Genomic DNA, 15,877 nt, shown 5'->3' with positions numbered 1-15,877 from the left:
GCAGGGCTTTGAATTAATAAAGGAAGAGTAGGTGGATTCAGGAAAGGGTAAATTCAAAAAGCAACACAAGAAATGTCAAGGCTTCGGAGCAGAGCAGTACTTTGGGTAAAAACAGGCAGAGTGGGCCAGGAAGAGACAGAAAGGCTTACAAAGGTAATAGGGCATTAGTGACTAAGATGATGTTAGGGAAAAATTAAAGCTAAAGGCACTATATCCGTGTGAAATATTTGCAATAAATCAGATGAATCAATAGCACATCTAGAAATTATAAATTTAATCTAATCGCCATTACAGAGACATGGTTACAAAGTGACCAGGGCTGGAAATTAAATATTCCCAGATACTTAGCTTTTAGAAGAGATAGGCAAATTTAAAAGAGGGAAATGGCAGCCCTGATTATACAGGATGAGGTAAAGAGAAAAGAGGGAAAGGATTTTAGCTCAGAAAAACAAGATATAGAATCGAGCTAAGAAGCAGCAAGAGGTGAAAAACATTGATGGGATTGATTCTCGGAATGCATACAGGATAGTTTTCTAGATCAGTATGTTGAGGAACCAACTAGGGAACAGACTTTTTTGGATCTGTATTGTGCAATGAGAAAGGGTTAATTCACAGACTTGCAGTAAAGGGGACTCTATGGAAGAGTGATCATAATATGATCAAATTTTATATTGAGTTTGAAAGTGATTTAGTTAAGTCCCATAACTAGAGGCTTAAATCTAAACAGAGCAATCTACATAGGTATGAGGGATGAGTTAGCTAAGGTAAATCGGGAAACTACATTAAAGATATGATGGTAGACAAACAATGACTAGCATTTAGAGAATTAATGCATAATTTGCAACAAAGATACATTCCTTAAGCACAAAAACACTATAGAAAAAGTGGTTCACCTGTGACTAACAAAGGGAGTTAAAACTAATATTAGATAAAAGGAAGAGACTTATAATGTTGCCAAAAAGAGTAGTAAGCCTGAAGGTTGGGAGAATTTTAGAATTAAGCAAATGAAGACCAGAAATTAATAAGGAAAGAGAATTTGAGTGTAGGCTAGCAATAGATATAAAAATAGATTGTAAACATTTCCATAGGTATATCAATAGGAAGAGATTAGTGAAAGTAAACATGGGCTCATTAGAGACAGAGGAAATCCCACTGGGGGATAAGGAAATGGCAGAGATATTAAACTATTCTTTGTAACTGTTTTCATGGTGGAAGACACAAAACACATTCCAGAAAGAATGAGGGACCAAAGGCCTGGTGACAATGAGAAACTTAAAGAAATCGGTATGAGTAGATAAAAAAAGTACTAGGGAATTTAATGGAGCTAAGCAAATCCCTGGGCCTGACTAGCTGAATCCTATTGTTTTAAAAGAGGTAGCTGCAGTGATAGTGGATGCATTGATTTTAACCTAGAATCTAAGGAATATTACAAGAAGAGTTTCTAAGGGTTGAAAGGTACCAAATACAACCCTTCTATTTAAGAAAAGGAGCAGAGAGAAAACAGGGAAAACAGGGCCAGTTAGCCTAACATCAGTAGTGGACAAAATGCTAGAATCTATTCTTAGGATTGTTGCAACAGGGTGCAAAAACAACTTTTTTATTATTCATTCATGGGATGTGAACGGCACTAACAAGGCCAGAATCTGTTGCCCATCCCTACTTGCCCTTGAGAAGGTGGTGGTGAGCTGCCTTCTTGAACCACTGCAGTCCATCTGCTGTAGGTACACCCAGTTCTGTTATTTCTGTAGTGGTTTGCTTGGCCATTGCAGAGTTAACAGGCAGTTAAGAGTCAACCACATTGCTTTGGGTCTGGAGTCACATGTAGGTCAGACTGGGTAATGATGGCAGATTTCCTTCCCTGAAGGACATTATTGTACCAGATGGATTTTTACAATAATCTGGTAAATTCCTAATCACCATTACTGGGACTATCTTTTTTTTCCAGATTTATTGATTAATTAAATTTAAATTCCACCAGCTGCCAAGGTGGGATTTGAACCCATGTCCCGAGGGCATTAGCCTGGACTCTGGATTACTAGTCCAGTAATATTACCATCATGCTACCATTCTCTTATAACATGATTAAGCAGAATCGACATGGATTTATGAAAGGGAAATAGTGTTTCACAAATCTTTTGTTATTACATCCTGAAAAAACACCAAGATGGATAAAGGGGAATCAGTGAGGTGGTGTATTTGGATTTTCAAAAAGGATGCCAGACAAGAGGTTATAGCACAAAACTAAGACTCATGGGATAGGTGGCATGGATTGCGGATTAGCTGCTGGAGAGGAAACAGTGAAAGAATAAACAGGACATTTTCAGGCTGGCAAGCTGTAACAAGCAGGGTACTGCAAAGATCAGCTCTTGAGCCTCAGCCATTTACAAGGGACCTGGGTGTCTGTTTACATGAATCACAAAGTTAACATGCAATCACAGGAAGCAATTAGGAAGGCAAATGGTATGTTAGCTTTTGTTACAAAGGGATTGGAGCATTAGAGTGAGGGAATCTTACTAAATTATACAGAGCACTGGTGAGGCCACACTTGTGTTGTGTGCAGTTTTGGTTTCCTCACCTAAGGAAGGAATTACTTGCCCTAGAGGGAGTGCAATGAAGATGCACTAGACTGGTTCTTTAGAAGAGGGGATTGTCCTCTGGGAAGACATTGAGTAAACTGGGACCAAATTCCCTAGAATTTAAAAAAAATATAAGGTGATCTAATTGAAACACGCACAGTTCTTAAGGGCCTTGACTGGGTCGATGCTGAGAAGATGTTTTCCCTAGCTGGGGAATCTAGTACACAGGGTCACGGCTTCAGATCAAGGAGTCGGCCATTTAGGACTGAGCTGAGGAGAAATTTCTCCATTCAAAGAGTTGTGAATCTTTGGAATTCTCTGTTCAAGAAGGCTGTGGGTGCTCAGTCATTGAGTATATTCAAGACTGAGATGAAGAAATTTTTGGGTATTAAGGGAATTGAAGGATAAAGGAATAGTGCAGGAAGTGGAGCTGTAGAAGATCAGCCATAATCATATTGAATGGCGGAGCAGGCCTAAAGGGCCAAATGGCCTACTCCTGCTCCTAATTCTTATGTTCTCCTGTTCTTATTATAACTCTTATACAGTATGCAAAATCTCCAGTGCATATGATACATTATAACTGTGCTACACAGCATATGGCATGGTGTATACAACATACTCAGTTGTTACACCTTTAAAATGCAGTACAAAATGTTTATCGAGTATAAATTTAAATCAAGTAGCACAGTGAACATTAATGCTGCTGGCAAGATTAGATCATTCAGAGGAATCGGAATAAACATTTATCTTTTTGTGTTGATGAATTCAGGGAAAACTTGGACGTATTGGACCTCCAGGATGCAAAGGAGACCCTGGTGACATGGTAACTTAATCATTAATTGTTTTTTTGGAGAGTTGTACGGTTGGATAACCATTCTGATTCTCATCACCTTCAGTAATGCAGTGTGTTAAAATCGAGGTTTTACCTTATGCCCTTCATTCAAGAAGATCTCTTTTCAGCCTGTTTGGAATTAGCTTTGGAAATTGAAAAGCACCATGCAATGTGGCCCTCCATTTTAAAAATAGATTCTAAAATTATGCACTACCTCTACGGCTATTCCCAGCATCATTGAGCAGGTGACCATCTACAGCCTCTCAAGTTCACCCTTCCTTTCACTTCTTTTGTTCCAGGTCTCTGACCTCATTCATTGCCCAGTTCTTCCCATCCCTGCTGTTGATTCAACTTTACATTCATCAAATTCTCTGAGACCATATTCCTTAAACGGCCCATTCCTCAGAATGTGATGTCTTTATTTCTGTAATGCAGTCACTTCACAGTGATCATACACCTTCAGTGTACACCAAGGTTTCTTCCTTCTGATTCCAGTGACATGACGTCTTGATTCGCATATGGAATTTGATGGAATAATGAAGATCTTGTATCTTTCAGTTCTTCAAATTACATTCCCTTCATATCTCGCCAATGTAACCAACTTTATCATCTCTTCCCTTCTGAGCGCTCCCCTTAATCCTTCTTCATCTATTGATGTTCTTGGCATAAATACGTGCTCTGATGTCAAGTGGGACTCCCAGGTGTCTTTGATCACTAAATCTGTCGCCCAGATGCTTGGTTTCGTCTTTTTGTCTCTTTCTTTCAGGTGTTAAGGAACATAAGCTCCAACAACTCATTGATACCAATGCCTATCCAGGACCCTCCACCTCTTCCTGCCCTATCCTGACTTCTAATCCCAGCTGTGTACTCACCCTGACCTTCCCCTCTCTAATTCTGAATGTTCAGCACTCAGCAAAGGACTCACTTTCATACCCTTACACCCTCACCTCAATGAATTCCGGGCTCGGCGCGATGCTGAACTCTTCTTCCGCCACCTTTGTCTCTGTACTCACTTCTTTGGCCAGGAGACCTCCCCCTGTTCAATGGATCCTTTCACCTGCCTCCTCTATTCTCCCTCTACCTAGACCCGTCCTTTGGCCCCATACCTGATCTTGATCTTTTCATTGAGAACTGTTGGCATGACATCGGCAGTCTCAATTTCTCTGCTCCTCTCACCCACTCTAACCTATCTCTTTCTGAACTTGCCGCACTCCGTTCTCTCAGATCCAACACTGACTTTATTATCAAATGCCAACAAGGGTGGTGCTGATGTTGTCTGGTGCACTGACCTCTACCTTGCAGAGGCTGACCGCCAAATCTCAGACACTTCCTCCTACCTCACCCTGGACCATGACCCCACCACTGAACATCAAGCCATTGTTTCCAGGACTGTCATTGACCTCATCTCCTCTGGAGATCTTCCGTCCACAGCTTCCAACCTCATAGCATCCCAAACTCGGACAGCCCGCTTCTACCTCCTCCCCATAATCCACAAATAGGACTGTCCCAGTAGACCGATCATATCAGCCTGTTCCTGCCCCATGGAACTCATATCTTCCTATCTTGACTCCGTTCTCTCTCCCCTTGTCCAGTCTCATCCCACCTACATCTGCAATTCCTCCGGTGCGCTACATCATTTCAACAATTTCCAGTTCCCTAGCCCCAATTGCCTCCTCTTCACCATGGACGTCCAATCCCTCTACGCCTCCATCCCCCACCAGGATGGTCTGAGGGCCCTTAGCTTCTTCCTCGAACAGAGGCCCGAACAATCACCATCCACCACTACTCTCCTCCGTCTAGCTGAACTTGTTCTCTCACTGAACAATTTCTCCTTAAACTCGTCTCACTTCCTCCAAATAAAAGGTGTGGTTATGGGTACCCGCATGGGCCCCAGTTATGTTTGTCTCTTTATGGGGTATGTGGAACATTCCTTGTTCCAGTCCTACTCAGGCCCCCTCCCACAACTCTTTCTTCAGTGCATCAATGACTGTTTCAGTGCCGCTTCATGCTCTTGTCTGGACCTGGAAAAATTTATTAATTTTGCTTCCAATTCCCACCCCTCCATCACTTTCATATGGTCCATCACTGACACTTCCCTCCTCCATCCTCACCCCTTTTTGATCCCTGTTTTTCAAATATTTTTTTAAAATTTATATATATATATATTTATTTCCCACCTATTTCTATTATTATTTTTAAAATTTATTTCCATTCATTATTTTATCCCCACACTTTAGCCTATTTCGATCTTTTCTCCCACACCGTCCCCTCCCCCCATCCCACCCCCACTAGGGCCGTCTGTCATTTGCTCATCCTGATTTCTACTCTTAATGTCACCATCAGCATCTCCTTTAGCCAGTATCACCACCATCAACACCCCTTTGACCTTTTGTTTATGACATCTTTCGCAATCTCTCCTTTGCCTCCACCTATCACTGGCCTTCTATCCAGCTTCACCTGCCCCACCTCCTTTGAACAGTATATATTTCACCACATTTTTACTTCTCTTTAGTCCTAAAGAAGAGTCATACGGACTCAAAACGTTAACTCTGTTTCTCTCTCCACAGACTGTCAGACTTGCTGAGTTTTTCCAGCAATTTTTGTTTTTGCTTGGTTTCCCTGTCCATGCCAAATGCTTCTCACCAATTCTTCAGTTTCTAGAAAGCCCAACTCTATCCAACATCAGGTCACTTTTCAATATCTGACATTTTTCTCACATTCCAGGGTAGGACGAAAATGAAGCTTGCCAAATCCTCTTTGGGCACCACTACTTTGCAAATTATCCTCTCCTGCCTTCTAAATGGCAGTTTAACTTGTTCCCCAATGTGTCCTTGCTGAGGCGAAATCACAGTTCATCACAGTAAGCTCCCACTCCAGCTTACTTTTCCATGGCATTCTCCTTTGAAGCAGTTATCTGACTTTATAATCATTATTTCCTGATTTACCACTTCTCTTTTACTGTTTTCAACATTGTTGATTGAACTTTGCAATTATATAGTGTCTTTAACGTGGTAAAATTGTAGGGTACTAAAGCAAAAGGATTTGGAATGCATTTGACATACTCATTTGTATGTTGCCTCTCGAGGATGTGATCTGAAGACCTGATGGCAAGTTCCACATCTACGCCACTGACACAATTTCCTCCAGTTAAACATTGGCCAAACCAAAGCCGTTGTCTTCAGCCCCTGCCACAGTCTCCATTCTCTCACCACCGATTCTATCCCCCCTCCCCTGGCTGTTGTCTCAGCTGAACTGTTTGCAACCTTATTGTCTTATTTGACCCTGAGCTGAGCTTTTGACCCCTTGTCCTCTCCATCACCAAGAATTTCAACTCTGTAGTATCTTCCAACTCTACCCCTGTGTTAGTCCATCTGTTGCTGAAATCCTCATCCATGCTTTTTTATCTACGGATTCATCGACCCCGTTTCTCTCCTGGCCTGTCCTGGATCTACTGCCATCTCTCACCTTCGACTCATTTGTATCCTAACACGCACTGTGCCCTGTCCACCCATCACCCCCACGCACACTGATCTACAATGATTCCCAGTCTATCAATTTGTTCAAGTTAAAAATACTCATCCTTGTGTCCAAATGCTTCCATTGCCTCATGCCTTCTTACCTCTGTAACCTCCTCCAGCATTCCGACCCTGTAAAAATCCTGTATCCCTCTCCAGTTCTGGCTTCTGGTACAACCCCCCTACTCTCTTCCTGCCATCATTGGTGGCTATTCCTTCAGCCATTCATGTCCTAATCTCTCTCATTTCCTTCCCAAACCTCTCTACACCTCCTATTTCTCTATCCTCCTTTTAGTCCAACTTTGAAAATTTACCTCTTTGACTAAGTTTTAGCCAACCGTTCTAACGTTTCATTTGGTTTGGAATCAATATTTTGTCTGATTGCCCGCCTGTGAAGCATTTTGGGTGTTTTAAAATGTTAGACACTATATAAATGCAAGTTGTTGTTGTTCCTCGTGTGAATATGTGTGTTGTGAACATGTTTCTGAAAGGTGAGTAAATTTGAGTAAACCAAATGATTTATCCCTCATCCAACACAACTAACACAGATTATCTGGTCATTATTTCAATGCTGTTTGTGGGAGTTTATTGTGTACAACTATTATTTGAGACCTGGTGGAGGCCTTCATGAGTCCTCTAGCTGTCAGCAGCCAAAGTCCCCTGGGTGCCATCAATCATTCAGCAGGAGCAGGTGCTCTAGTTTCTAAATCCTGCTCAAAATCCCCGCCCACTAACATCGGTCTGGTCACCAGCATTCAACTGGCTTCTTACACAGCAGGTCGCAGACTCCCATACATAGCTCTGCCACCCCCCCAGCCCCCCCCCACCCACCTCGGAGATCAGAATCTTTAACACGGTAGCTATTGTCGCTCAAATCTCGAGCTCTCTGATGCAAGCGACACCTTTTCACTTGTGGCTCACTAGGTAGCACACTTGTCTCTGAGTCAGAAGGTTGTGTTTCCAAGTTGCCCTCTAGAGACTGGAGCACAAATGTCTGGGCTGACACTCCTCAAGTGATGGAGTGCTGCACTGTCAAAGGCACCATCTTTTGGATGGGATGTTAAGTAAAGACCACATCAGCTGCACTCTCAAGATCCCATAGCACTATTTTGAAGAAGAGCAAGGGGTTTCTTGGTATCCTGACCAATATTTATTCCTCAGTTAACACCAATAAAAAGCAGATTATCTAGTCAGTATCTCAACGCTGTTTGTGGGAGCTTGCTGTGCATAAATTGATTGCTGCATTTCCTATATTACAACAGTGACTATGCTTCAAAAGTAATCGGCTGTGAAGATTTAAGACATGCTGAGGGCATGAAAGACGATATTGAAATAGAAGCCTTTCAGCACATGACTAACAAATGGCTCTGGGCTCAGAACCTCATGGTCTAATAGGTTAACAATCATATTTAATAAAAGATATGGCTGGAAGACCACCAATCATTTCAAAATGTCACCCAGCTGACTGGTAGCCAAGAATCTAGCAAACAGCTGTGAATTTCTGACCAGCTGCTCGAAAAAGTTAGCACTGAGAGTGTTGCTGCTTGTAATTCATTACACTGTATGTTGTGTCTTAATGAGGCTGTGATTCTGTTGCTCATAGGGAGCCCCTGGTTATCCTGGAGAAGCTGGTGAGCGAGGATTTTCTGGTGACCCTGGGCCTAAGGTTGGTGTGTGTGCATGCTTAAAATCAAACTGTTTTATTCTTAAATTATCCAATGAGCATTCACACAGGAGGAGGAGCCTGATTCACCACCATCAGGTGCTGAACATGTGGCTCATGTTTTAGTTGGCCCTCTAACATCAAAGTTGAAAGCCTGCTGCTATGGCTGATAGAAAAATTCCCATTTTAGCAGTAGATATTGCTCTCCTGAGGCTAGAGTTAAGATACGGAAATGTTGGAGCTCCACTCTATGTCCAATCATGCTCCAAGTACCTCACAAAGATAAGCTCAGATGGCGAAAACTGCTTAGTTCACTCTCCAGTCGAAACCTACAGTGACCTCACGTCACAGCTGCTCTTAGACCAGGAGAAAATTGATGCTGATGTTAGAAAGCAAAACCACGTTGTTGTCTGGGCCTGGTTTTGGGCCTAAGACCCCAAACTTCACAAGTATCATTTGCCCCAAATAGGAGGTTGGAGGCTAGCATGAAATTGGGCCTTGGGCCTCTAACACTTACTTGTTGGGTCTTCACAATGGCAACCTGCGCCTTGAAAATGTCAAAGGTCAGACCGTTCACCTTACTGGCGTCAGACTGAAGTTAATTCCTGAAGAGGGGGTTGGTACAGGTCATACATTTGTGAGGGGGTTAGGGATGGGGGAATCAATCGCAACATTGTGGAGACTGGGAAATGCTTTTGCTTCTCGAGCTGTGATGGTCACTGAAAAATTCCAAGCGGATTAAGGCATCATTGTCTAGCCTGCTTGTCAATGCCCACTTTCTGCGAGGGAAATGGGCATTAGGCATTTATGTATGGAAGGTGCCAAAATGTATGTTTTAGGTAGCCTCCAGATATGCCTGAAAAGTAACTTAACCCAATTTCAGGTCAGACATTTATCAGCCGTTCTTGGGTAAGAGGATTTTTTTAATGCCCCAAAATTGGGTCTCATTGCACCCTGTTTTTCACCCATAAAAGTGATTCCCATTGTTTCTCAGCAAAGCAATCCCTTTACCTTGTTGAGCACCACAAAGACTCAAGAATGAAATTGAGCTTACTGATGGTATCTTTGGGCATCCTGCCCAATACTGTTTAGCTATGGTTCCTTTTGTCTGACCGTGTTTACAGCCACAGACACCATGTTGCACCGGGAGACCCTAGAAGGATATACAGACAGGGTTAAATGAAGCAGAGTGGGGGGAGGCTTGTGTGGAGCAGAAACACTATACATAGACCAGTTTGGTCAAATGGTCTGTTTCTATATTGTGAATTCTATGTAATTCTATGTTTTTTTATTCGCTCATTAGCATTGCTGGTAAGACCAACATTTGTAGCTCATCCCTAATTGTCCTTGAGATGGTGGTAATGAGTTGCCTTTTGGGACCACTGCAGTCCATGTGGTGTAGGTACACCCACAGTGCTGTTAGGAAGGGAGTTCCAGGGTCTTAACCCAGTGACAGTGAAGGAACGATGATATATTTCCAAGTCAGGATGGTGAATGGCTTGGAGGAGAACTTCCTGGTGGTCGTGTTCCCATCTACCTGCTGCCCTTGTCCTTCATGGTGCTAATGGTCATGGGTTTGGAAGGTGCTGTTGAAGGAGCCTTGGTGAGTTTCTGCAATGCATCTTGTAGATGGTACACACTGCTGCTATTGTGCGCCGGTGGTGGAGGAAATGAATGTTTATGGATGGGGTGCCAATCAAGTGGGCTGCTTTCTCTTTCATGATGTCAAGTTGCACTCATCCAGGCAAGTGGAGAGTATTCCACCACACTCCTGACTTGCCTTGTGGATGGTGGGCAGGCTTTGGGGAGTCAGGGGGTGAGTTACCTGTGACAGAATTCCCAGCCTATGACCTACTCTTGTAGCTACAGTTTTTAAGTGGCTAGTCCAGTTCAGTTTCTGACAAATGTAATCTGGTGCCCCTTTTACTCTGGAAGAACTATTTAAATAGAATCTATTGAGCCAATTCAATCTTCTAGCCATGTAACACTAGCTGATCCATCAGGCCTAGCTGGATCTTCCCAGTGGAAGAATTTTGAAATTATGCTGTGTTTTCTTTCAGGGAGATGTTGGGCGATCAGGAAGAAGTGGACCTCCCGGCAGTCAAGGAGACAAAGGTCCTAAAGTGAGTGTGACAGAGTTGTTTGTTTTATTCTTTCTGTGGGCATCACTAGCAAGGCCAACATTTGCTGCCCGTCCCTAACTGATCTTGAACTGAGTGGCTTGCCCAGCCATTTCAGAGGGCAGTTAAGACTTAACCACATTGCTATGGGTCTGGAGTCACGTGTAGGCCAGACCAGGTAAGGACAGCAGATTTCCTTCCCTAAAGGGGCATTAGTGAACCAGATGGGTTGGTTTTTTACAACAATCGACAATGCTTTCATGTTCACCATTACTGAGACTAGCTTCTCAATTCCACATTATTAAGTGAATTTAAATTCCACCATCTGCCTTTGGTGGGATTTGAACCCTTGTCTCCAGAACATTAGCCTGTGTCTCTGGATTACCTGTCCAGTGATGTTACCATTATGGCAATATCTCCCCTAACATAATATGTCAGATGATTATTATAGATGCTGAAGGCAGCATTGTACAAGTATTGGCTCAAGATGCAGGGGATGAGGTGCTGGGGTAGCTTTTTGGTCCCTTTCAGAAGAAAGGCTGATGAATTAAAGTGCTCACTACAAGAGGAGAGGCTTCATGTTCTGACTTTAACCCATTCAGGCTTTGTTTTTGGGGAACTGCAGGGATTAGCTAACAAAGAAATGGAGCAAGGAAAGGTCACTTGGCCCATTAGATGTCACTTGCAAGGTTGTGGATTTTCCCTAGTAAGTTACAAATCTCTTGAAAGAATCAACACCATCACAGGAATCTGCAAGAAGAGCAGTCCCTGGAATGAGTTGGTCTGGGATAAAACGCTGACTTTCAGCCTTTGGGATCTGGGTTCAGCTGCAACCCAAAACTTTGGAGTGCCGGTTTCCTCCCTCTAGATCTTGTGCTCAATTGAGTTTGAGGAGTCTCATCCTCTCTCTTAATGGCTCTGAATTAATGGCGTACAAAGAGCAAATTGACATTAAAGTTGCTAGTTTTGCTCAAGCTATGGTGCACAGCTACTGTGTGAGAAGTGTAAAAATTGCCACCCTTGCAGTCAGGGGGTTTGGGTTAGGTAAAGGCACTCAGCACCTCTTCATCTAACATTTCTAGATCTGACCTGACCTGACCTGGGAATGACTGGTAGAACTTCAGGCAGAAATCTAATTTCTGTTTGTAAACGGGTCTTCAGTCAATGTTCGGTTTAGGGGAGAGAGAGAGAGACACAGAGGCAGTGCAAGGAAATTCCCACCGCTGGTGGCTCAAACTGTAAAACTTTTTACTCTCCTGTATAAATTTAGTGATCACATGAAACAGAAGTGAACAGCTCTCAAAGTTCTTCCTGATGTCTAGGGTTAATCGCATAGCTAAGAAGATATTCCTGGAGTCCTGCACAAACGGCATGCATAATATTCCACAAAGCGTTTGGCGGACCTTCCCTTTCCCTATGTAAACCTTCAGTCTCTTTCATAAGTGATGGACCACCCAGTTGCACTTCAATGGTTTGGAATAGAATTGGCTGACTTAGAGTGGAGTGTTCCATATATCCACTGCTGGGCAGGGGGAATGTGGCAATGGCTGCATACAGCAGGTATCTGCTGATAATTTAGGGTGTAATATGCAGCTCTTATAATCCAGCAGAGTCGGAAGTCTAATGCTGCGTGAAGAAGCCCTGTTACCCAAGTTTGGACTCCATTATAATCTGATTGGACTTCAAATAATCTGATTATTTCATGTTGTTTCTGCACCACTTGATATTAACCTAGTTCATCACACATTTTGTCCGGTACGAGTATCAAGGGAGATGGATCAAAGGCAGCTAAATAGAGTTGGAGTACAAATCGGCTGTGGTACAGTTGAATGGTGCAATGGGATCGTGGAACTGAATGGCCTCCTCCTATTGCTATGTTCCTTTTACATTGTCCATCCATTGTGTTTTGCGTGATACATCCACAACCCTTCAGCTTCCATTCTGAGCTGCTGAATTTGAGCACCCTGAAACAGCGTTATCTGATCTCCTCTGCTGGTAGGTCAGGGTGGGATATCACAGAGGGCCAAAGCATTAATGACTACTGTGTGTAAAGTATCTGGGTGTAACACGATTGGTCATTCTTTTGTTGCAAAATGTGTTTAGCTAAGTGTCAATCAATCAGGAAACAATAGGATCACCCTAAAGAGAGGGTCATTTTAAGCTTTGCAGCCTGGGTGATAGATTGATACCTGATAGAGTAGATTGTGTACTGGAGTTACATGTAATTATGTATAAATATAATTTATATTGCTACAGTAGATATTACATTGAAGAACTGTCATGTGCTTTTATTAATTTTTTTCTTCTTTCTTAGGGGCCAGTGGGACCTGCTGGACGTCCAGGGCTAATGGGTCAGAAGGGTACAAAGGTAATTTTATACATTCCAAACCAAAACTAGTTCAGTGGGATCTGGGTTATGCACCATCTTCCAACACTGGTGGTCGAACCTTAGACTCTGGGTTCGGGCAGTCCAGATAGGTAGGAGGAAGCTGTCCCTTGTCACAATAAAGGCTGTTAGAGTGTTTGTGGAGATATTCTGTAGTACAACATTTATGATCTTTTTACTCTCCACTCTAATTTATTAATTACTTGATTCTCTTCTATTCTCACAAACTGATCCTGACTCTCTCTTACTACTCTTTATTGTCTTGTTTCTGTCTCTTTGAACTTCACTCAAAAACTGAATATAGCTGTTGTCTTCTATCTTATTTACTTTCTGATCCTTTCAGTCTGTAGTCTTATATAAAAGCAAAATACTGCGGATGCTGTAAATCTAGAACAAAAACAAAAATACCTGGAAAAACTCAGCAGGTCTGACAGCATCTACGGAGAGGGATACAGTTGACATTTCGAGTCCGTATGACCCTTTACCAGAACTAAGACATATAGAAATGAGATGAAATATAAGCTGGTAGAGGGGGGCTGGGTGGGACAAGTAGAGCTCGATAGGGGGCCGGTGATAGGTGGAGGCCAAGAAGAGACTGCCAAAGATGTCATAGACAAAAGGACAAAGGGGTGTTGACGGTGGTGATATTATCTAAAGGATGTGCTAATGGGAACATTAAGGGTAGAAAGCAGGACGAGCAAGTGGCAGATGGCCCTAGTGGGTGTGGGGTCAGGGGAAGGGATCGAAGTGGGCTAAAAGGTGGAGATGAAACAATAGATCAAAATAAATTTAAAAATAGGAGGGAAAAGAAAAATATATTTGCAAAAAAATTATAAATTATTGGAAAAAGGGGGATCGGAAAGGGGGTGGGGATGGAGGAGAGAGCTCATGATCTGAAATTGTTGAACTCAATATTCAGTCCGGAAGGCTGTAAAGTGCCTAGTTGGAAGATGAGGTGCTGTTTGTCCAGTTTGCGTTGAGCTTCACTGGAACATTGCAGCAGGCCGAGGATGGACATGTGGGTATGAGAGCAGGGTGGTGTGTTGAAATGGCAAGCGACAGGGAGGTCTGGGTCATGCTTGCGGACAGACCGAAGGTGTTCCGCAAAGCGGTCACCCAGTCTGCGTTTGGTCTCTCCAATGTAGAGGAGACCGCATTGGGAGCAACGAATGCAGTAGACTAAGTTGGGGGAAGTGCAAGTGAAATGCTGCTTCACTTGAAAGGAGTGTTTGGGCCCTTGGACGGTGAGGAGAGTGGAAGTGAAGGGGCAGGTGTTGCATCTTTTGTGTGGGCATGGGGAGGTGCCATAGATGGGGGTTGAGGAGTAGGGGGTGATGGAGGAATGGACCAGGATGTTCCGGAGGGAATGATCCCAATGGAAAGCCACCAGGGTGGTGAAGGGAAGATGTGTTTGGTGGTGGCATCATGCTGGAGTTGGCGGAAATGGCGGAGGATGATCCTTTGAACGCGGAGGCTGGTGGGGTGATAAGTGAGGACAAGGGGGACCCTATCATGTTTCTGGGAGGGAGGGGAAGGCGTGAGGGCGGATATGCGGGAGATGGGCCGGATACGATTGAGGGCCCTGTCAACCACTGTGGGTGGAAAACCTCGGTTAAGGAAGAAGGAGGACATGTCAGAGGAACTGTTTTTGAAGGTAGCATCATCAGAACAGATGCGACGGAGGCGAAGGAACTGAGAGAATGGGATGGAGTCCTTACAGGAAGCAGGGCGTGAGGAGCTGTAGTCGAGGTAGCTGTGGTAGTCGGTAGGCTTGTAATGGATATTGGTGGACAGTCTATCACCAGAAATTGAGACAGAGGGGTCAAGGAAGGGAAGTGTCATTGATGGACCACGTGAAAATGATGGAGGGGTGGAAATTGGAAGCAAAATTAATAAATTTTTCCAGATCCAGACGAGAGTTTGTAGTCTTCCTGTTTTCATTGTTTCTTCCTTTTCCTTTCTATCTCGTTCCTCCCTTCCTCCCTCCATCTCACACTCTTTCTCTCTCCCCCCCCCTTTTTCTCTCTCTCTCTCTCCCTCCTTCTCTCCTGCTCTTATCTCTCTACCTCAATTCTATTTCTTCACTACCATCTTTCCCTATCTCCACTCTTTTTTTGTACATCATTCTATCTTCCTCCATATTTGTCATTATGTTTTCTTTCTCTTTTCAAAATGTCTTGTCTTTTATTTTTCCTGCCATTAAATATTTATTTTTAAATTGTTACCTCAAGTTAAGTTTCAGAATCTATTGATTTAAGGAAATAGTTCTGAATAAAAACAAACACCTATTTTTGCACCTTGTTTCTAACTTGTTGTTTCCATGACAACTCCGAAGACGTTGGAATGAGCACATTTAACAATAACATGGCTTAAAGGAGGCACCAGTAGTTTCATCACAATGTGTTACCTTTAACTGTTACAGTCTCCGAGCCTGGCCTGTAACTTTGGCATGGGATGAACACTAGAGCCTGAACTTTGTGCTAGTTGGGCGCGTGCGATCGTCGGGCCCGGGAGTGGACGGAAAACCCTCTCTCGACTGCGTTCGGGCTCCGACCACAACTTCACGCAGGCTGGCCAATTAACAGTGGGGGTGGGTAGAGGGTGGGCGACGACATCGGGTGGGCGCGGGTGAACCTTTCCACTGTGCTCTCTGAAGGCAGACGGCTGCCCCAGGGAGCTGCAGACCTCCAAATAATAAAAGAAAGCACAAAAATGCTGCAGAAAATGTCCATGCAGCACAATCAAGCATCTGAAAGCACACCTCATAAAAACGCTGTCCCCAGAT

At 43.5% G+C, this 15,877-nt stretch overlaps 1 protein-coding gene across 4 annotated transcripts in view; it reads left to right on the top strand.

The window, feature by feature from the left end:
* Positions 1-15,877, top strand: part of col6a2 (collagen, type VI, alpha 2) — a 90,725-nt gene that overhangs the window by 37,684 nt on the left and 37,164 nt on the right. For all 4 annotated transcript variants that reach the window (XM_041200477.1, XM_041200478.1, XM_041200475.1 and 1 more), the window contains exons 11-14: positions 3,346-3,399; positions 8,527-8,589; positions 10,647-10,709; positions 13,021-13,074. In XM_041200477.1, coding sequence (XP_041056411.1) covers positions 3,346-3,399; positions 8,527-8,589; positions 10,647-10,709; positions 13,021-13,074 — 234 coding nt within the window. The remainder of the gene's footprint in view (positions 1-3,345; positions 3,400-8,526; positions 8,590-10,646; positions 10,710-13,020; positions 13,075-15,877) is intronic.

Source organism: Carcharodon carcharias, chromosome 12 (assembly GCF_017639515.1).
Source record: "Carcharodon carcharias isolate sCarCar2 chromosome 12, sCarCar2.pri, whole genome shotgun sequence".
In the NCBI taxonomy this organism is placed as follows: Eukaryota; Metazoa; Chordata; class Chondrichthyes; order Lamniformes; family Lamnidae; genus Carcharodon; species Carcharodon carcharias.
This window is presented reverse-complemented; position numbering and strand designations above follow the sequence as displayed.